Source organism: Chlamydomonas reinhardtii, chromosome 17 (assembly GCF_000002595.2).
Source record: "Chlamydomonas reinhardtii strain CC-503 cw92 mt+ chromosome 17, whole genome shotgun sequence".
NCBI classification, from domain to species: domain Eukaryota; kingdom Viridiplantae; phylum Chlorophyta; class Chlorophyceae; order Chlamydomonadales; family Chlamydomonadaceae; genus Chlamydomonas; species Chlamydomonas reinhardtii.
Genome location: NC_057020.1, coordinates 5401203 through 5422480, shown reverse-complemented (window position 1 = coordinate 5422480; position 21278 = coordinate 5401203). Strand labels below are relative to the sequence as shown.

The 21278-nt window shown below is 63.9% G+C and overlaps 1 protein-coding gene across 1 annotated transcript; it reads left to right on the top strand.

Annotated features, from left to right (window-relative positions):
• Positions 1–822: 822 nt before the first annotated feature.
• Positions 823–21218, top strand: CHLRE_17g736750v5 (uncharacterized protein). Its single transcript, XM_043072561.1, has 52 exons — positions 823–1310; positions 1548–1623; positions 1860–2015; positions 2224–2342; positions 2471–2500; positions 2655–2690; positions 2862–2907; positions 3071–3168; positions 3366–3462; positions 3574–3758; positions 3937–3980; positions 4139–4510; positions 4626–4661; positions 4851–4968; positions 5158–5268; positions 5376–5855; positions 6042–6206; positions 6429–6675; positions 6854–6945; positions 7068–7133; positions 7289–7638; positions 7780–7869; positions 8040–8271; positions 8418–8615; positions 8805–9197; positions 9627–9896; positions 10076–10240; positions 10360–10438; positions 10580–10872; positions 10965–11417; positions 11607–11936; positions 12201–12458; positions 12590–13046; positions 13215–13636; positions 13777–14055; positions 14213–14299; positions 14451–14498; positions 14655–14956; positions 15058–15358; positions 15528–15678; positions 15789–16005; positions 16147–16414; positions 16633–16740; positions 16980–17597; positions 17857–17919; positions 18099–18188; positions 18345–18383; positions 18534–18554; positions 18721–18825; positions 19050–19219; positions 19437–19587; positions 19821–21218. Exons 1-52 carry the CDS (start codon positions 1215–1217, stop codon positions 20319–20321), a joined length of 10179 nt encoding a protein of 3392 aa, XP_042915020.1. The 5' UTR covers positions 823–1214; the 3' UTR covers positions 20322–21218.
• Positions 21219–21278: the final 60 nt, after the last annotated feature.

Sequence of the window (21278 nt, the reverse complement as noted above, 5' to 3'; positions counted from 1 at the left end):
CGGGCAAAGGGGACTCGTTGGCAGTGACCTGGGTGGTGGCTGGCTTAGTTGGCCTCGGCAGACATCAGCTCGCTGCAGGACAAAGGGTGGCACCGTGGCAGAGATGCTGAGATGAGGGACAGGACGGAGCGCGTCTGAGCCGGGGGCCTGAACCGAACCTCCTGGCCGGAGTTACTAAGTTCATGTATGGAGGGGGCAGTGCAGGGACAGGACCGCTACAGGACCAGCGGACAACAGGCTGTTGCCCCTGGCATCCCAAATCTACAATGCAAATCAAATGACCCCTCCAAGGGGGTGCCCAGGTGAAAACCTGCGTCTGGGGGGTCGATGTGATGATGTGCCCACACGCGGGTCCTCACCTGGGCATCCTCATGGGCCAGTGGGCGCCCCCGCCTTGAAAGCAGGAGTGCCGTTGCTTGAAAGTGAGTTGCTGGTGAGCCTGCAAGGGCCAGGGCAAACGCGACGCCCTTGCTAGAATTCAAAGGAAGAAGGGGAGACAGGATGTTGCGGTAGTGGCAAGCGAGCAGTTCAGCGACCATGCCGAAGCCACCAGAGTGCGAGAAATGCACGACATCCTGCGGTGTACGTGTGGCCGGGCGCCCGGAGCGTGAGGAATGCGCGTCAGCAAACTTCCAGCCAGCCAGCAACTCGTCGGTACAGTAACTCCGGCGTTAGCCCAGCCGCGCACTCTTGCCCTGCCTCTGCCAACTGTTTGCCATTTGTTGGGTATGGGAATTAGCTGCGCCCTAAGGGACTTTGCCAACCTGCCTTGCCACTGTCCCATCGCACATCCTGCGGTGTACGTCTGCAGACTGCCGCCTTCGGCACACATCCGGGCTGCGCACATAGCCGACTCTGTGTTAGCCATTTGTATTCTACGCCGACCTTGTGGAATGATACTGGACATTACGTTTGGCAGGTCCTCTTGCTGAAAGCGGGGCAGGTGCTGGGGGCGAGGGGAGCTGCTGCGAAACCCGCACGCCGGGCATGCATTTATCGGCAATCATGAGTTGAATCCTCGACCAAACGTGGGCTTGAAAATTTGAGCGGACTCATGCGTCCAGCTGCTTTGCTTCAGACGAACTTGACGACAGGTACACACACAGTCCCGCATTCCCAAAGCTTGATTGACATACCTAGCATGCAGCCAACAGCAAAGACAGTTAGCTTCTATATGTGAAGGAAAACGAGAGGGCCGCTTGTGCAAGGCAACAATGGCGTTGCAGGCCCAAAGCGAAGCCAGCGAGGGGCTGGTTCGCATCCATGGGGACTTCAATGCGGTTCCATTGGCAAGAAGCATTCGCCAAGAGGTAATGTTGGCCGAGCAGCCTTGGCGATGCTTTCGCGCCCATTTCCTTGTGGTTTCCCCTTGGCACGAGGATCAGAAAGGATAAGCAGATGTAAAAACAATAGAATATCAAGAGTCGATAGCTTGCCAGGGACCGGTGCCATGCTGCGGCCGGCCTGGCGCGTGCTGCGCCAGGCCCGTTGTGGCCCGCCGGTCACGCAGTCATCGCCTTGACAACCCCGCCGCTCACCGCGTGCAGGTGTTGTTCTTTGAGCCCGACATCATGGTCATGGAGCTCATTGACAATAGCATTGATGCAACGCTCCACCGGAAAAGTAGGCGTGGAACAGCTGGATTAGTGCACCCTGGACAGTGTTAATGCGTCTGGTGCCTCAGGCGCGCGCGCGGGCTATGCTGAGGCTCGGCGCCTAGCTCAGGCGCGGGCACGAAGCCTATATGCGCACTCCTTTCCACGTTTAACTAGCGTCCCATGTATTTGTATACCGCCTCCACGCGCTGCAGTTGATGCCCCAACCATGTTTACTGCAACATGCCCATTGCCCAATCCCAGGCCCAAAAATCACCATCGAGGTCAACCTGTTGCCCGACGACAAGGGCGGCCCTCAGATTACCTTTATGGACAACGGCCGCGGCATGGACCTGAGCACGCTGCACAACTACTTCCGGATGTCCTGGACCACCAGCGGCGTGCCGCCGTTGCCTAGAGGTGCGTGGGAGGCTGAGCTATTGGATGTTGGATGAGCGCTACAAGTCAGGGCTTGCCAGGCATGTACACGTGCGTGGCAATGAGGCATATGCCGAGTAGGAACCGGTGCACAGGCTAGGCGTGGTGCTACTGGGTTGCCGTGTGCGTGCACGATGCCTATGTATCTCATCAGATTGTAACGTGTGACACGCTGTGTGCTCGTTAACAGAAGAGCACCCCGGTGTGCTCCCACTTCACTACTTCATCAATCCCAAGCTCAACCGATACGGCCGTGGCTGCGCGTCATGCTTTTACTTCGGCAATTATGTCGAGGTGGAGACGTTTCGGGTGGGTCACTCTTGGGGCGTTGGTGACATCGGCTCGGCTGCAAAGGCTTTGCTCCCGTCCGGTCACGACTTCCCTTGAGTTGCACTTTCGCCGGTATTCGAAGTCTCTGCCTGGTTCCACACGTGCAGGCAAGCGCCGAGCACGCCTACTTGTGCAAGGTGGGCGGAGAACACGCGTACCTGTTTAGGAAAGGATAACACGCAGTCTTTGTACCGCGTTGCGAGATTCTCAATGCATTATTTCGCTTGTCGCTTACACATGAAGCTACGACAAAGCATGCATCTTTCCTCTGTCCTTGTGCTCTGCTCGCAGTACGACTATGGCAAGCAGGAGGCCACAACCAACTATGTAAGACCATGCGCATTGCCGCAATCAACTTCTGCGCTGTATGAACGGGAATGTGGGCTGCATGCTCCAACACAGCTGCATCTGCTGAGACATGGGGTCTCAAGTGCCAGCGGGAGATTGACAAAACAACTTGCTTGACTGCCGGTTCCCCTTGCAACCACGCACATATAGAAGCTCGAGATGTACCAGCGCGCGCAGCTCCACATTGACGATGAGGGTGAGGCCGGCAGAGCGAGTCTTGTGCGTGCTGACGTGCGTGGTGCACGACGCACGTCTTCGTCCGTTTTGTGCCGGTTCCTTCCGGGCATGCCGTTTCCATGCCGGTTCCATACCATGACCCCCTCCGTGCGCATGCATACGGTACTCACGTGCAACTTCAGAGATGGACGGGTGGACGAACATCACGATCTCGCAGCTGCTGCCTGAGCGGCTAGAGGAGCTGGAGAGTGTCAAGTTCTGGAACGGGCTGGCGAAGGAGGTGTGTCCAGCGTGTGTAATGCACGTGTGTGGCAGTACATGGTGGGAGAATGGTCACGCGCTGGGTGATGTGATACCGCGTGCTGCTGGCTTTGGGCCTCCACCCTCGCTCCGGGTCACGACTGCTGCCTTCAAAAGGCCGATGTTTCCAACTGCAACGCTTTCACACACGTTCCCTTTGCCTACAACACAACGCAGCTGCACCAGGTGTACGCATTCTTCATCCACGGCTTCCCGGCTGATCTGTGGAATCGCCTGCCGGCTGAGCTCACCGCGGGCCAACAGCGGCCGGAAGGTGCGCGTGCAGTAGTCAGGGCGCGGGAAAACGCCGGCTGCATGACTTTCCCGCCGTGTTGCCAACATCGCAGCTGTGCATCTTCGCGCGTTTCTTGCCTATGGGCCGCAGGCGGGCTGGAGATCCGCATGACGGTGACAGACTCCCGGGCCGGGGCGGCGCGAGTGGTGTTCGAGGCCACGCTGGCGCGCGACGCGTCGGAGGAAGCACTCGATGCAGGAGGTGGCGGCAGTCAGGGCGAGCAGCAGGCGTTCGCGTCGGACCTACAGGCGGTGCTGCGCGAGTATAAGGAGCGGGTGCGTCGGCTGAAGGCATGTCAACGAATGGGCGGACTGTGCGGGTTGGGGTAGTTGCAGTGTCAGCTGTGCCGTACGTAGGGGACTGGTTGCGGTTCCATGGTGCGGCTCATCCACAGGCCACTTCATCATTATACTCACCGGTCCGCCTCTCGTCCGTATGCACGCTGGAATGCAGTGCTGCGCCAACGAGCTCCTCAAGCCCTGCGTGACGATTTCAAGGTGAGTTGCCTTTCCGTGCGCCTCCTGAGCACTGGCTTGAAATTGCTTGTGGATTTGTGGCTGACCCCGGTCCACCTCCAGGCCCCGGCGCTGATGCATGCTTCTGTATTTGCGCGTAGGATTTGGCTAACACGTGCGTGTGTGTTTTGTATGTACAGGTACCTGCCGCCCGGCTTCCCTGCGCCGGGTGAGCGGCACATGCCGTCTAGCTCGGCCACTCCACACGGCAGCGCTCGGGGCTTTCGTGCCCCGCACGCGCACGCGCAGGCTGCAGCAACAGTTCCCGCAACACCGGGTGCGCCAGCTACTGTTGCGCGTGGCGGCGCTGCGGCCGCAACCGGCCATCAGCAGCCGCAGGCGCAGCCGCAGGGCTCGGTGGTGGGCTCAGTGGCAACCGGCGGGCTGGATCTGGAGGCGGTTGGCGAGGTCACGGTGTTGGTGGGCGACAGCGGCACGGACACCAAGACGTGGCTCAAGGACGCGCCGTGCGACTTCATCACCATTTGGCTGTACTTCCCGTACGCCCAGGGGTGAGCACAGCAGCCGCAAGTGTATAGCTTGGCTTGATGCAGATTGGTCGAGTGCCATATATGCAGTCGTCAGGTTCGTAACTCAGAGGCGCACGCGCTTGTGCATTGCTTGCAGAATGCGCACCAAGCCCAAGCCGGACCATAGCCAAGAGTGAGTCTACGTACATGGCTGTACTGTGATCTGCAATACGGTAATCTGCGTAATCTGGCCTAGCTCGCTTGCGAGGTTAGCGCGGAGCCAGGCAAACCGTCAGGCGAAGAGTCAGTGCATCTGGGTTGCCATCGATGCTGCATGCCTCGGCCGCCTCCACTGTTGTGCGCTCTCTTACGCTGCCGGCAGGCTGTTCGTGTTCCCTTTCTGGAGCGGCAAGGACATGGTCAAGTCCAAGCTGCACGGCCAATACCTGGACACACACAAGGCGGCGGTCAAGATGGCCATCACCAACCACGCCGTGCAGGTGTGCTGTGCAAGGTTGGGGTGGCGGACGGGGATGCTATGCTTCATCGTTCGCTTGGTGTGGGAGGCGCGCTATGCTAGCTAGCTATAGGGAGGTACAGGGAGGGAGGCGCACTGGGATCTTGGCCTGCTGGATACTTGACTGACCAAAAGACCATGGCGTGGAATGCTCTACACGCACGCACGCCAGGCGCACAAGCACAAGCTCGATGACACGGGGCGGCTGGTGGCGCTCGTGCTCGTGTCACCAGACGCGCTGGCGCACCAGCACAAGAGCGACTTCGAGGGCCGCGCGTACCGGGTGAGTTTGTATTATTTTTGGCTGGGACGGCCACTCTGGATTGTTGGGCCTTGGAACCAACGCGCTTTGCCAACATGGGCTTTTCCTGTGCATGCGTTTATTCGCAGATGTTCTGTGAGGCCGGTCCTGCCGCGAACCCCTACGTGCCCGCCGGGCCAGATCAGCCGCGCCTCTTTACCTACATTTGGCCGGCCGAGCAGGCATCGCAGCTGCAGCTGAACGGCGCAGGCACCGCAGCGCCCCTGATCGACCTGGTGGGCGGTGGCACACCAGCGCCGACCCCAGCCGCCAAGGCCGCCATGGCCAGTCGCCGCACCAGTGCCGCCGCCACGCCGCTACACCCGCTGTACCAGTTCGCGACGGACGGCCTCGCCACGGCCTCGACCGTCGGCGGCGCTGCAGGCGGCAGTAACGGCCGCGGGGGCGGCGGGCGCACGCCCTGGACGGGCCGCAGCGGAGGCGGGGGCGGAGGCGGTGGCTGGCGGGACGCCCCGATGCAGGCAGACTGGAGCGGCTGGCGCGAGGACCGGGAGCGGGGCTGGGCCGCGCTGCAGCTGCTGCAGGCCTTTACAGTTTGGCGTAAGCTGGTGAGCGCGGGCGAGCGCGGGGCGTTCCCGAGGCATTCTGTTCATATCCTCGCACGCACCAGTGCTTCTGTTCCGGAGAGGTCCAGATGAAGAACAGACACATGCCCAGGACATGCTCAGGTACAAGGCCACACGGCTCCCGGCCCACTCCTCCTTGGCTGTGTACGTCCCGCACACCACCCACAGGACGAAGACGGGCAGCTGGTCCCGCCGGTGCAGATGAGCTGTCTGAGCTTAGCACCGGGCATGGAAGAGCCATGGGGTTTCGACGTGGAGGACCGCGGCATCGTGGAGTTCAGTGAGAAGTACATGTACGGCCCGGGCTGGGAGCCCCTGCAGCGCGGCGAGATGGTGCGTGCCTGCGTGGCATGGGGCGGGCACAGCAGCCCCGCCTGTTGTTATGGATGCGTGGCCCGCCCTTGCTGATAGGGTGTGAATACTCGCGCGGAGAAGCGGTTCATGGGGTTACCGGTATGGTGGGCCGCGGATTATGGTCATCGTGTTCGCATTATAGTCATCATGTTGTGAAGTTCTCACGCGGAGCACACTGGGTAATCGTCGTGCGTGTTGTAGATTATGGTCGGTGACGCCGGCAAGATTCACCAGCGCTGGGCCTCAGCCGCACCAGCGGCGGCTGGCGGCGCGGCCGCTGGCGCGGTGCCAGCCGCCGGCAGCGGAGCTGGGGGAAGCCGGGGCGGAATCAGGCGGCGGCCGGAGGTGGCCCGCATTGTGGAATTATTCTACCTGAAGGGCTCGGACTACGCCAGAGACATGTACACCGTGGCGCGCCCATGGCGGCCGTACTGGTCGCCAAAGCCCCGTGCGTGCCCAGAAATTTAGGCTAGGCTTCGCTGGGCTTCGCATGCTTCGGGACGCGGCGATGGTTGAAGATGTGGGGGCGCCAGGCGCGATAGCTAGCATGTGCAGTGCCCTAACGCATGCTATCGGCGGCGCATGCCATGATTGTGCTTGCACCGCCACCCTGCGATGCACCGCAGCCGCGCTGTCCATCTGTGTCATGGAGATCCAACCCATCCTGAAGGAGCAGAGCGACAGGCCGCCCACGCTCATGGCAAGGCAGAAAGAGCAGGTGCGTACAGGGTTTTGCGGATGCCTGTGCGCTTGCATACGCGTGGGTCACACGGAATGGTGCCCCTTCCCAGCTTGATCTAGATAGAGCTGCCTACTGCTGGCTGACCCGCTCTCTCGCAGGAAAACCTTGCCACCAGGTGGGAAGACGGGCTGCCGTCGCGCGTGGTGGCCGTGCAGGACACGCCGGTGAGTACGGCCACATGCAAAACCGTATGCGACGCCTGGCCGCTGCTCTTTACCCCTACCCAACCCACTTTCCGTTTTCACGGGATAGCTCAGCGCCTGCGATACTGAGAAAGTGCTGCTAACGCCTTGCATCTCTTGTGGCATGGCCTCTGCAGAACGGGACACAAATAAAGCTGCCTGCGGCAGAGCTGGCGACCAACCACAGCTTCGATTCCCTCACCGTCGCGCTGGCGAAGCCGCCACCGGCGTCCGAGGCCGCAGGCGCCGCCGCGAGCGCGCAGGCTAAGAAGATCAAGCCGGGCCGGCCACGGGGCAGCGGGAAGGCGGCCGCTGCGGGGGACGGCGGCGCCGGCGGCAAGGCCGGGGCCACGGGTGGTGGTGGTGGTGGTGGTGGTGGTGATGGTGGTGGTGGTGGAGACGAGGACCTGCTGCTGGATGCGTCCAAACTGACGTACTTCTGCAAGGCCGAAAGCAAGTATGAACCCGAGTTGAAGCTGCTGATCGAGTGAGTCCTTGTACGGCAACGATTGCCGCACGCCTCTTTCCTTGTTCTGCAGTTCGCGATTTTTTTCACAGTTGCGCCGCTGACGTGTTGCAGGTCCGGTTGCGTGGGCGCGGCATGACGCTTGTTTGCCCTACTGCGCAGGCGGGAGGTGGCGTCGGGTGGTGCTGCGGCCTCCTCCTCCTGGGAAGAGGTGTTCTGTCTCGACCAGATCGAGCCGGACAACAAGGGCAGGTACGGGCGCTCCTCCAGATTCAGGCGCATGGGTGCTGGCTTCTGAGGCGGTTGAAACGCATTCGATGTGCCAGACGCCGGTTGCCTGTTCAGGCGGCCTTCAATCTGAACGAGGCCGCTCGCGTAACATGCCTTTGTTCCCGCCTCGCACATCCATCATGGCTGTGCAGATGGACGTTCTCTGGCTTTGAAGAGCACATCCGCGAGCCCGGCCGCTACCGCCTGCGCGTGCTGGTCAGTGAGGGCCCCGCGGCAGATCCCACGGTCCCCGACGAGGCCCCCCGGGACCCCTCCAAGCCGCCCGCTCGCCCCAACATGAGCGCTCTGTTCCTGCTAGACCGCTCCTGCGACCGCGCCAACATGTACGGTGACTACTTCACAGCGCTGGAGCACAGCTTCGTGGTGAGGGAACGATCGAGCTACCGTAATCAACCTATCAGCAGGGGCGCCACCACACACATGTGATACGGTACACCTCGGAGCTTGAGCCCTGCTGGCTCCACCTTATCTCGCCATTGCTCGCTGATTGCTGGCGCGTGTGCGCGCAGGTGAACGCGGGCCTGCCGGGCGCGCTGACGGCGTGCTTCCTGGCCTCGTCCGAGCTGGACAAGGCGCTGGCGACGGGCAAGAACATACCCAGCATAGGTCCGTACAAGGAGGCCACGCGGCGGGTGCCGCAGGTGGCGCGGCTGGGCGAGCCTCTACCGGTGCTGGCGGTGCAACTGCAGGACTGGAAGGGAGGCAAGGTGGGACTCGATTGGGAGGCAGGCCTCGAGGAAGTGGGGTGGGGCGAGCTGGGCGTGAGGGAGAAAGTGTGTGTGCAGGAGGTGGGTGAAGACGAGGGCCAGAGGGACCGCCGCTATACATCATTCACACGGTGGATCTGGGCTTGCTGCCCTCATGTGATGCTCTTTGCCTGACGCGGCTGTGTGCAGATGGCCTTCAGCACTGACCTAGTGGCGAAGCTCCAGCTGCCCTGGGACCCGGCCGCCGCTGAGGCCGCGCCCGCCAGCCCCGCCGATGGCGCTGCCGGCAGCCCGAGCCGCGCAGCACACCGCACGCATCCGCTCAAGGTCAACGCTATGGTGGTTGGGGGTAACCCACTGAACCTGCCGCTGCGGCTGTGCGGCCCTAGCGGCGGCAGGAGCCAGGAGGGTGCGGGTCCGAGCCAGCCGCGGGCGTCTGGGGCTGCAGCCGCAGGAGGGAGGTCCGGCGCCAGCGGCATCTGCTTCTCTGATGACCGCATGGCCATGTTCGTGAGCGGCCTGTACTTCCGGCCGGTCGAGCTGCTGCAGGACGTCACGGAACCGGACGGCCGCGTGCAGAAGGTGGGCACGCGTGGGCTTGGGTGCACATTGGTATGTTGAGAACACACGTGCGTGGGGATGGCAGCCTCTCTGGTGGCTCTGCCGCGTTCGCGCCTTGCTCGCGTCGCGTGGTGAGCCCTGGCCCTGCGCAGAACGGGCCCCGGCCCGGGACTGGCGCCTTGCGGGAGCGCTTGTTAGGGGGCTCGGACGACATTTGGGCGACCTGCAGGAGTGAACTGAGCAATGATGAATACATTGACATGATTGGGGGTAGGCACGTTTAGGTACGCAGCTCTCGCTTCGTCGGGGCGGAGGGCGGAGGGCGCCCCATTCGCAAAAGTGGCCCAAGCCGGCGGGCGGGAAGCAAAGTCACTCTGAAGAACTCTCAATAACTCGCGGACGATGAGCGTTCGCGCTTGATCATAATGTACTTTTGTGTTATTGATGCAGGGTAAGACCGTGCCTGAAGTCAGGGCCCGGATCAACGTGTCCCTTACCATCCGTGCACCAGCCACCAGTACAAAGCAGCCTCGCGGTGCGGCCGGGGTGGGGGCCGCCGCGCCGTCTGCGCCGGGCACGCTGGGGGCGACATCCATCCTGGTGCGCCTGCCGGACAACGTGATCACCACCGAGTTGAAGCTGGTCAGCGGGCAGCCGTCTGGGCTGACTCCCGAGGACCCGGAGCTACTCGCGTACGACACGCTGGAAAACGCCATCAAGGTCTGTATAGCGCCTAGTTATTTTCCACACCTATTATTCGTGCCAAGCTTTGCTCTTGTAGTGCGTGCATGGCGTGAGGGCTTCAGCCCTGCGACCACCGTGGCCCGACAGACATATAATTTAATGGACGCGTGGCCCATGCCTCTGCTTTCGCCGCTGCTGTTGCCGCTGCTCCGCAGCTGTCCAAGGGCACGCACCCGCCAACCAAGAGCGTCGCGCTCAGGCTGCTGGACGAGTGCGGGAACCCCTTCTTTCTGCAGGCAGCGGGCCAGCGTGCGGCCCTGCCTCGTGTTCAGCTGGCGTGCTGCCGTGTAGGACCGGGCGGCGCCGAGGGGCCCTCACCGGTAGGCATGAGCGCGCGAATTCCGCTTGCCCTGTTGGTGCAAAGCTGGGGCCAAGGCTACCCTGTGCTGGGCCTTCCACAGCCATCTTACGTTACCTACATCACGCACACGCCGCGCAGATTCTGGTGCGTAAGCCAGGAGCGGCCGCGGTCAGCGGCACCTCGCGTGGCGTCAAAAGCGAGTTCACAGAGGTGGCAGGTGAGTGTAATGTAGGCCCTGCTGTCGCCTTGGGCCGTTCCCACTTGCTCAGCTCTCAGTTGCTGTGCTGCATGTCCTTCGGCCGGCTCTCCGTGCTGCTGCCGCTCCTGCTGCATTACGGCATGTGTCGCCGCTTCGCAGAGTACGACTTCGACACCAGCGGCAATCTGCTGGAATTGCATAGCCACGACTTCCGCGCTATGGGCTTGCCGGGAGACGTCGGCCGCCTCACCGTCACGCTGCTCGATAGTAACGCGCCGCCGCTTCCACCCGGCCAAAGCTCAGCAGCTCTGGCGGAGACCGCTCGGGCTGCTGCGGAGGCGGCTGACGCGGCGATGCGGCAGGCGGGCGGCTTAACGTCCTTGGAGCGGCTGAGGCGCAGGAAGGTGCCGGGTGGCGTGCGGAGCTTCTCCGTGTACATGCACATTCCGGAGGTGAGGTGCACACGCGCGCAAAGTCTGCACATTGTTGACGCCCGCAGCGCATTGCGGGATGCGGTTAGCAAGGCACTGTGTGATGCTTACAGGTCGTGCTTGGCGTCGAGGAGGCGGAAGAGGAGGAAGCCGAAGACGAGGAGGAGGTGGAGGAGGCAGCAGGCGCAGCCGCGGAGGCAGAGGCAGGTGCAGCGGGCGAGGCAGGTTCGGCCGCGAATGAGGGAGAGGCTCCGGCGGCAGTCGGTGGCAAGCGAAAGACCACACCTACGCCCGGCTCCGGCGTCAGCCCGGCGCGCAAGGCTGCACGGAAGGGCGCCGCGTCTACGCGCGGCAACAGACCGGACGAGAACCCGAACCGCAGCAGCCAGCGGCAGCGCGCCAACGCGCATGTGCGGGAGTACACGCTGGATGGCACCGTCACGGCTCGTGCGGAGGTGCAGGAGGCGCTGCGGCTGCGGCCGCCGCTGCGGCTGAGCTGGGAGCAGCTGCTGCTGCCTGCGCCGGGTGATGCCGAGGAGCACTCCATGCTGGAAAAGGCATTTGAGGTGGGGCGTTGTCCTAACGCTCTTGCATAGCAGCTTAGGGTCGCGCCGTGGCGCGAGTGGGTTTAAGCTTGTGCTGTTGTGCGGGAGTCTGGAAGTGCCGGGCTCGACGGTGGCGGCTTGACAGTGTTGACACACACGTACAGCGCCTGCTCTGTCACTCATGTTGCCGTGTCTGTTCCCCCGCTGCAGAGTCGCGTGCGGTACACGTGCGACGGACCCCAAGAGGTGTGGCTGCGGCCCAACGGGTCCCCGCTGTTCAGCCGCAGCGAGGTGGTGGCGTTGGTCAACACCGTGCTGACGGCGCCGCCGCCGCCCTCGGCCGCCGCCGTGGCAGCGGCAGCGACCGCCGCCGGCGCAGGCGGCAGTGGCACCGCCGCCGCGCGTGTGGCGGGCGGGGGTGTGACGTACGAGCAGGTGTTCCTGCTCCGACCGGGTCAGCTGACGCTGGGTGGGCTGCGGCTGTCGTTGTCGGACGCCGAGGACGACGTCGTCAACGAGCTTCTAGCAGCCAGCGTGCGGGTGAGGAAAAGCAGAGCACAGGACAGGGCATGCAGCGGGGTCTGCACCTACTCGGGCTGGGGCGCACAGGCACATGGATATGTACAGGTAATAGCACGGGGGGCGGGGCAATACGGGATATGCTGGGGCGGGGCGGGGTTTATAAGTGGGTGGTAAGGTGCTGAATGCCCGCTTACCCGGGTTAAGGCAAGCTGCTGCCACTCCGCGCCCACCTGACTCCTCCGGCCTGCCGGCGGCGGCCCCGCTCGACGCATTCCTCAACAGGTGTTCATCGGCGGCCGCGACGCCTTCAGCGGCGGTGCCTCATCCCTCGCGGTGAAGGGCGGCCGAGTGGACCTCCCGGACCTGATCTTTACGCCGGCCGACTTCGCGGGCCCCAGACAGACAGCTGCTGTGCACGTATGCGACGCGGAGTCCGCGACTGCGGCGCTGCGTGGAGCCGGCGTGCGCAACAACTCGCAGGCGGCTGCTGCTGCGGCTTGCAGCAAGGCGTACCGCTACGGCACATTCTATGTCCGACAGGTTCGTGCTTCTCGGGGAGGGATTTCTTTGCCTGAGCATGTACTGGGGCCTTACAACGTGCCCGTCTACGTTCCCAGACCACTGAATGAATGACCTAATCAGACCTGCACATGCATGAAACACGCGCACAGGAGCCGCATGCACGCGAGCTGCGGTTAGCGCCCATTGATTGCCCCATCTTCACCGGCCAGCGCGCTGAGCTGCTGGTGCTGCCGCCAACGCAAGCAGCAGCAGCCGGCGCGGCCGCGTTGTCCCCCACATCCATGCCTGCGGCAGTCGAAGGCATCTTACGCTTGCCGGCAGCCGAGCGACGCACTGCCGCTGCCGCAGCCGCAGCCGCTGCCTCAGCAGCGGCTGGCTCTGCGGCTGGACCGTCAGGATCAGCACCAGCAACTGCTGCCGGCGCGTCAGCAGCGGCGGGAGAGGAGCGGCAGCAACCCCAACTGTTGGAGCTCGTGTGCAGCAGCGCCAGCACCGCGGCGCGACAGCGGCAGGGCGGCAGCCAGCAGCAGCAGGCGCACGACGCATCAGTGTTGCTGTCCTGCGGCATCCGGCTGGCGAAGCGGCAGCGCATCGCCGTGCGCACGGGTGAGCGCGGCCATCGGTAGTCGTCCTCTGCGGCCCTTGTGGGGTGGGAGTCACGGCTTGCATCTGCATCTGCCGCAGCCTCGCCCGTGCGCAGCCTTGCCCTATCCACTAGCCTACCCTTTTGACATGAGAACGTTTGCCGCCACACAACTGCTTTTACCGGCGCAGACGACGCGCTGCAGATTCCTCTGGTGGTGGTGGACCAGCACGGCATGCCGCTGCGTGTCAGCCCGGAGGTCGCAGCACACCTGGAGGCACACAGTCGGGCGGAGCTCGTGCCGCACACAGCCCGGGCCGCCGCCGCCAATGCCGTTGCCGACGGGTCGCCGGCGGCAGCGGCCATTCCCTGTCATGTGCAGTGGGTCTGGGCCGGTGCGCTGGAAGGGCAGGAGGAGCAGGTGCAGGAGCCGCCAGATGTGGCAGCGGACGAGGAGCAGCAGGAACAGGAGCAGGAACAGGAGCAGCGCCCGGAGGCAGGGAGCGCGCCGCGGCGAAGCAGCCGCAGCGCCTCTGCTAGCCGCTCAAAGCCGCAGGCACCGCAGCGGCAGCAGCCAAAGCCGCTGCCGGCGCTTCCCTACTTCATCGCGCAGGTGCGTCTGGGCATCTGCTGCGACCTTCCACATCGCAAGTACCTACGTTGCCGGCGCACGCTGGCGCATTGGCTTTACATCATGCGTGATCAGTATTTGAGCCGCGCCGTGCTCCTTGTATGTTGCCTTGCGTCGCGCAGGTGCAACTTCCCCAAGTGCAGGGCGCCCACGGGCTTCGCCTGACGTACGACCCGGTGGGTGCGGCGGCGGCTGGCTCCGGCGGCTCAGCCGGCACTGCGGGCGCTATGGAAGGAGACTGGCAGCTGCATTCGGAGCCCGCGCCTGCCGCGGCTGCTGCTCTGCCGGCGGCCGCCGGTGCCATCAAGCCTATGGTCCTCGTGCTCGAGCTGGACATCCTCCACGGCAAGCTGGCACCCGACGGCTACCGCCTCAGCTTGACGGCGCCGGCCGGCATGCAGGTGCGAGCCCGCATGCTGTTCTGCGCATCTGTGTGGGGAGGAAGGAGGCGGTACCGTATCCATTTCAGGATTATTGCCATGTCGGAGCTGCTGTGAGGCCTGCAACTACCTACTTGACCTTGTCTGTACTGGCCCTGCGTGTGTGGCCCCGCCGCAGCCGGAGGCGCTGCAGGCCCACCCCACCGGTCGCTCCCAGACCGACTTGCTGCTGCTGCCTGCGCCCGAGTGCGACCGCATCTTTCGGGTGAGCGGCAGGTTCCGCCCTGCCCTGCTCCCGCTCTCGGTCTGTGGGCCCTTCGCCCACGTGGGGATCATGGTCATGTGCTCATGCGGCCGTGGCCAACGGCCCGAGTGTCACATGATGCCATGCTGCCACATGTCCCCGGCGCGTGCAGGTGGAGGTGGCGGAGCAGACCAGCCTGGTGCTCTCCGTCCAGCTGCAGGTGTGGCGTGGCGCTTGCATGCTGGGGTTTATGCGTGGGGTGCTCATTAATCGGCTGCTGGGTTCACGTGTCACCCCACAGCCCACCTACCCGCATGCGCCCTGCCTAACCACGCTCACGCTGCCGCGCCTCCCAATGCCTGGACCCGGTCCACAGGACGCCCAGGGCTTTTTGGTGGCGGAGGATGGCAGCTTCACGCTCCAACACGTGCACGCGGGACAGCTGCAGGAAGCAGCCCTGAACGTGCGCGGCGGCGTGCTCACGCTGCATCTGCCAGTGGGGTCGGGCCCCATGTGGCTCAGCGCACCCGCGGCACCGGGCGCAGCAGCAGGAGACGGCGACGACGTCGACGGCCACGGCCCGGCCACGGTTGGCCGTCTGCTGGTGTTGCGTCCCACGAGTGACAACTTCAAGCACGCGCAGCCGCTGTGCGTGTATCTGCACGTGCGGCCGGGCAGGTGAGCATGACGCGTTCGTTGGCGGGAGTCGCAAAAGATGGTTCTCTTCTTCCATGGCTTGATGCCTGGCTTGACGCCTGGCGTGCTCTTGGCTGTTGTAGGTACCCAGTGGAGCCGCTGCGGCTGCTGTCGGTCGGTGGTCAGAACGAAGGCGGCGCGCCGGAGCTGCAGTTGGCGCTGCGCAACGATGACCCGCCGCCGCAGGTCGCTGACCCCGACGCCCCACACATCCACGCCGATGACGTGGCGGCGGAGGAGGACGAGGAAGAGGAGGCGCCTGGGGCCGAAGGCGGTGGTGGCTGGCCCAAGCTGCCCGGCTTCAGGCTGCAGGTGCTGTCCGCGGATGGCGTAAAGTTTGAGGCGGCGGAGCTGAACCCGCTGCAGCTGCACTGGGAGCGGCAGGTGCGTGTGCGTGTTTGGTGGCCAAGCAGGGTGCTGTGGAGTTTGGCACTGGTCTGAGCGCTTATTTCAAGTATGGCCATAGTCCGCGGGGTCTCAGCACAGGGGGGAGAAGTAAGCACGGTATTAGCGAGCGCCGTCTCACAGTTTCCCGCGTTGTATCCGCACGTAGGCGGACGGCGACGAGCAGCAGTGGGAGACGCCTGACGGCGCGCCAGTTGTGGAGCTGCTGCCGCACAAGTCCGGCGTTTTTGCGGCACGGCGGGGCGGTGTGGCGCTACCCACACGCGCCGGCTGCTGGCGTCTGGTGGCCGTGTACGCAGGTGAGTGAGTTGGCATTGTGGCAATCGGCGCGGCACGCTGCCTGGTCAGTGTTGCCTGGTCGATACTGGCATGGGCATTGCTCAACTGGTTGTGCGCATTGGTGTTGCAGATGAGCGGGTGGTGTCGCCAACGCGACAGCTGCAGCCGGTGACGGTGCTGCAGCTACAGCTGGCGGCGGCGCCCCCGGCCGCCATCCGGCTCAGCGTGGAGAGCGCGGAGGCCCTGGGGTCGGCGCCGGGGCGGCAGCGGTGCCAACTGGTGCCGTTGACGGAGCTGCAGCAGGGCGCGCCCGTGCTACCCGTGCTTTCGGGATGCCTGGTGGACAGGTGCGCCAGTGTGGCGACGTAGTGCGGGTATGGGGCGGCATATGGGTCGGGATTGGCGAGCAGAGCCGTCCGAACTCTCCAGCCACAATCATGTTGTGCTGATGCCTTTCCGCGCCTCACCTGCCACGCAACATGTCGCAGGTGGGGCAACCCCACCTTGTCCGCGCCGTGCATGCCACCGGGGGCACCCGCGCCGCTGCCGCGACGGATGCACCTCGTCGCCTACGAGCGACCGGCCGACGCCGCGGCAGGCGACGCCGCCCCGGCGGAGGTTCCCATGATTCACGTGGCCTCGTGCGACGTGTCTGAGCAGGACGGCACCTTCACGCTGCCGCCGGTGTCGCTGGCGGGCCGGCCGCTGCGGATGGGGTGGGACTACGACCTCATCTTGCAGCTGTCGGAGGAGCAGGTGGGCTGTGGCTGCGCTGGAAACGCGTGCGGAAGCCGTACAGGCTACCGGAGGCAGGGCTCGCAGCCGGATGAGACGGTTGGCAAGCTGCAAGGCTACGGACCCACATTTCAAACTTTGATCATTGAGCTTTTGCCTACCCGCTCCCATGTCATGACCCCGCGCTCTTGTCATGGCCCCACTCTACCTGCCTGCCTGTCTGCCCTGCTGGCCTGCAGGACCCCGAGCGGCCCGGCGAGCTGTGCGCGCTGGTGCGCACGCTGTACGTGTGCAGCGTGGCGAACAGCCAGAAGCTGCACGAAGACGTCGTGCGCCTGGAGGCGGAGGTGAGGGCGCGCAGGCTTGGTGCGGTCGGCTTTCATTAGATGATAGAATTGCGTTGGCATGCTCCCGCGACCAAGTAGCGAGCGCGAGCGACATGCCCCTTGCGGGACACTAGGGGGGCCACTTGAAGGCGATTCGCATTCGCACGCTCTCGGGCACTTGCTATAGGCCGGCCAGCGCCGTCATTGCTTGGTATCGGCTCCTTGCATCCTGCTGACTTGGGTCTTTGCGATGTTTGCAGATCTCATCCGATAGAGCAACGCTGGCTGCGTGCAACCAGAACCTGCGGAATGATGAGGACGCAACCAGGAAAGCAGAGCGGGCTTTGGCGAGCAAGTGGAAGGCGCTGGCAGCGGTGCTTGGCACGGAGCTGCCGACGCCTGAGCAGGTGTTGGCGGAGCTGGAAGCAGCTGAAGCGGAAGCGGAGGCAGTGGCGGCGGCGGCAGCGGCGGCAGCCGCACGGGCCGGCTCTGGCCAGCCGGTACAGCAGCCCCCGCGGCGGGCTGTGGCGCACGAGCAGGCGGTGTCTGCGGCCGTGCGCCGCCTGGCCGAGGAGGAGGCGGCGCTGGAAGGGCTCTACGAGCCTGGGTTGCTGGTGCGGTACCAGCCCCAGCAGCGGTACCCGCAGCCGCAGCAGCAGCAGCCGCAGCAGCAGTCCTTGTGCTTGACACCTGCGCTATCGCGGCAGGCGCCCAATGCGCCAGTTGACGAGGCAGCGTCCCGGCAGTACCAGCGGCTTCGCAACATTGCGGATGCTTCCATGGGTGTGCGGGGGGCCTTGGGTCCATTGGTGATGCTTGGGGCGGCGGAGCGCGCTGACGTGGCCGACGCCCTGGCATACCTGAGCAGGGGCAGCCTGGTGCGTGGTCATGCGCGGAGAGGGGCGGTCTAGGGCGTTCAGGCGTTGAGTGCGAGTATGGGAGGCCATGGGGGGTGTAAATACCAGCCCAAACTGGGGGGCACGAGGCGGCAGTCTGCTTGCAGCTGCGCGTGGCAGCGGGTCAGAGAGGAGATTCAGGGCGCCTGGTTTGTGTGGGATGAGGACTGCATGCGCGCACCCATCCAGTGCGTGCTCGCAACGCCGCCTCTCGCTCCCCACCATCATTCATCACTCGCAGGATAAGCTGTTCGTGATCGGGGGGGAAGCCCTGGACACGGTCAAGTCGCGGCTGCGGCAGCTGGTATGTGCGCAGCGTCGGGCCCCATCCCATATACCAGTGCACGCCACATGTCCGTTTCGCACCGCTATGCTCTGCTAGGCCCTGCCCTGCCGAAGTACCGGCTAGCTGACCTACTACGATGACGATGAGCTTCAACTGGAGCTCGCGCCTGTGTTTCATGGACCACAATGCATTTGCAGGGCGCGGGCTCGGCCCTGGACCTGACGAACCCTTTGCTGGAGCGATTCTATGACCTGCACCCGGACGGCGTCGACACGAGCCACCCGCAGGTCAGCATGGGGGCGTCTACTTGCCTATTGACACTAAAATGGTGCCGGGATGTTTCAGTGTGCAACACTCTGGGGCAAGCAGCCTGGGTGTGCAGCCGGGTGCTGATCTGCGAGTATGACAATGCTTTCGTGTCCTTGGCGTGGCCACCCTTGCAGATGCCACTGCGCAAGCATGAGACGCGAAACAGGTTTCGGGTAGGTCTCACGGCCCAGGAGCAGGGCGAGTTGAGGCGGATTGTGTGATCGACTCGACAGCGGACAGGCGCAATCCATCGTCTCACCAAATACACATCGCACTCCAGCCCAACCTCCACTCACTTTGTTCCACTTCCTACCATTGTACAGGACGTGCTCAACTTCGACGACGTAAGTACCGTATGGTCGTGATGGCGGCCGGCGTGTGTCGCAGGCGGGAAGCTGTATGTCTAGCCGGAGGCGGCGCTTCCTTTCCTCGGCCTGCCACCTTCCTTTGCGACGTGTCGGCCAATCCATGACGCCCGACGCCCGCCTTGCATTCGCGGGGCATTCGCAGGGTGTGCAGGGGCCCAACGAGCACGGGTTCCTAGGGTTCGCGGTGAACCTCATCTACCTGCCGCCGCACCTTATGGAATTGCGGGTGCCTACCTCCAGGGGCTCGGTACGTTAAGCTTTCATGTCGATCGCGCTCCAGCAGTCCCCACGTGACCGCTCCCTGGGTGCTGGAATCCGTGTAGAGCCCCAGCCTTCGCACCGGCGGGCTGCCTTCCGAACAGCGGTATTTGTGTCTCTGTCAGCTTGTACTCGTTGTCTTTTGAATTCAAAAGCAAATGTTCTTGAAGACTGCAAACTCCAGGCTGAGGCTGGCCCATGCCACAAACACAGGCGTCGCTGCGCCAGACGATGTTCTGTCGCATTTTCAACCACGCGCTGGTGTTCGACACTGAGGGCTCCGTCAACGCCTTCCAGCGGCGCTGCCATCAGCGACAAGTGCGGATTGACATCCCAGTCATTGCCGTGGACGGCCGCGGCGGCCTGAACCTGGGCGGCCTCGGGTGCGTGCGTGCGGGCTCGGGCCATGATGCCCGCACTGCGTTCTAAGACACTTTTGCTCGGGCGAGTCGTGGCCCTATCTAGGACGGGTGCTGATGGTGGCATAGCCGCAATTGTACGCGCCGTGCGCCACAGCTTTGCGTTGCCAGCACAGCCCCCACTGGGAGCGGTTGTAAAATCCCCCTCGTGCCAACGGCGTGTGACGGCCCTGCTGCGCAGAGAGGAGCAGTTTGGGCTGCGTGCGCGCATGAGTGTCCGCTACAGCGGCATTCCGCTGGACCACGTGACTCCGCTGGAGCTGGCACCGGGGCCGCAGCAGCAGCTGAGAGTGCGGGGCGGTGCGCTAGACATGCGGCTACGCACAGAGCAGGTGTGTGTGCGTGTGTGTATGTGAGCTACGGCGTTTGGTTATGCCGTTGGGGATACGGCTAAGGTTTAGGGGTGCCGCTAAAGCCAAACGCGTTGCAGCTAGGCGGGTGGTGGCTGGCAGCGCGGCAACATGGCCGCTGCTGCACTCCTTACACATGACCAGGACATGCAACTGTTATTGCATGACCAACTCCGTGCTGCTGCTCGTTCTCTCTGCTTACCTGCGCCACGCAGATTCGCGTTGCTATGGCGCGCAACGACAGCGCGCGGCTTCGGGCCATGGCCACCGAGGTCAACGACGCGCTGCAGCGGCTGCGCGTAGGTCGCAGAGTGGAGGAGGTACGCCGCGGCGACCTGGCGGCGCGGCAGCAGCAGCTACAGCCGCGCCTGGATGAGCTGCAGCAGCAGCTGGCCGAGGCGCGGGCGGAGTACAAGCGGATGCGGCAACGGGAGCAGGCGGCAGCAGGTGGAGACGGGACAGGAAGCGGTGGGGCGGCGGGTGGTCAAGAGCCATTGGAGCGGCGCGGGAGCGGAGGCGGCGACAGCTTTGAGGACGGAGCAGGAGGTGGGGCTGCTGGCCAGCAGAGTAGGCAGCAGGTGCGCTACGGCCGCCGTCCGCAGGTGGCACAGCAGCCACAGCAGGAGCACGGGGCAGCGGGAGGCGGCGCAGCCGGCGGCCGAAAGCGGGGCGCCACGGGCTTTGGCGGAGGGAAGAGTGTGAAGCGGCCGCGGTAGCGGGCAAGGCAGCGCGGCGCAGCGACGTTGTGCTGCGCGTGTACGTGTACACGTGTTTTTGGCGGGTTGCACGCCCACAAGCCCCTAGGAGCACGCACGGCGGCAGGGGCACGTACATGGTTGCAGGTACCTGTCTGTGATGGATCCAGAACTGGTCGTTGCGAAGCAGTGTGCATAGTGGGGCCTTGTAGCCAGGCTGATGCAGTGTGGCAGAGGTACCACAGCAGAGAGTACAGGGCAGAGTACACCTCGCACCGCAGGACGGTTTTGGCACGCACGTACGCACCATGTGCCGTTTACAGAGTGCAGTGTGCCGGTTACCGCAAAAAGGTGTGGTTGTAGCAGCAGGTTGCCGCGAACCAATTCCGCATTCTTCTGATGCTCAAGCTTATGGGCTTTGGCCGGCCGCCGGCGCTGTCCAGGGAGCACCAGCAGCAGCAGCAGCAGGTCGGGTGATAATGTGGGGCGTGGAGGTGGCATCCTGTACGTTGATCTGGGCGCTTCATTGCATCAAGCCAGTCGAGTTTTCACAGGTTCACCCCGGCTTAGTGCAAGTGCCGCTTTAGGGTGATGTGTTTATCCCAATCACTAATTGCAGGTGGCATGTTCCTTACGGCCAACAGTTGGCTGAATCGTAGCTTGCAACTGTGAGGCGCACTGTGACGAGTGTATATGGTGTAGTGCGAGTGTGTGGCGAGAGAGCCGGCATGGCCCAGCCTGGGCGAGGCGCCGTTGACGGGTCGCAAAACCGTCCACGGTTTAAGCAGTGACAGGTGCACTTTAACAATGCTTGTACATGTTAACATGACAAACGAATAATTCAGCGTCGTCGGTAATTGGTCCCCTACTCAGAAGCTTGAAGGTCAGGGTCAGACAGGTGCAAAGGCCAACGCCCGTGGCCCGCGATTGCGTCAAGCACTTTGTTACCAGCCCCTCGGGGACAACAGCAGGCTGTCC

Excerpts from the sequence above, each read along its gene's own strand:
- CHLRE_17g736750v5 (XM_043072561.1), top strand. The coding sequence starts at position 1,215 with ATGGCGTTGCAGGCCCAAAGCGAAGCCAGCGAGGGGCTGGTTCGCATC. Across the intron at positions 4,511-4,625 it reads TACTTCCCGTACGCCCAGGG|AATGCGCACCAAGCCCAAGC; the intron begins GTGAGCACAGCA and ends CATTGCTTGCAG. Across the intron at positions 11,418-11,606 it reads TGCTGGAAAAGGCATTTGAG|AGTCGCGTGCGGTACACGTG; the intron begins GTGGGGCGTTGT and ends CCCCCGCTGCAG.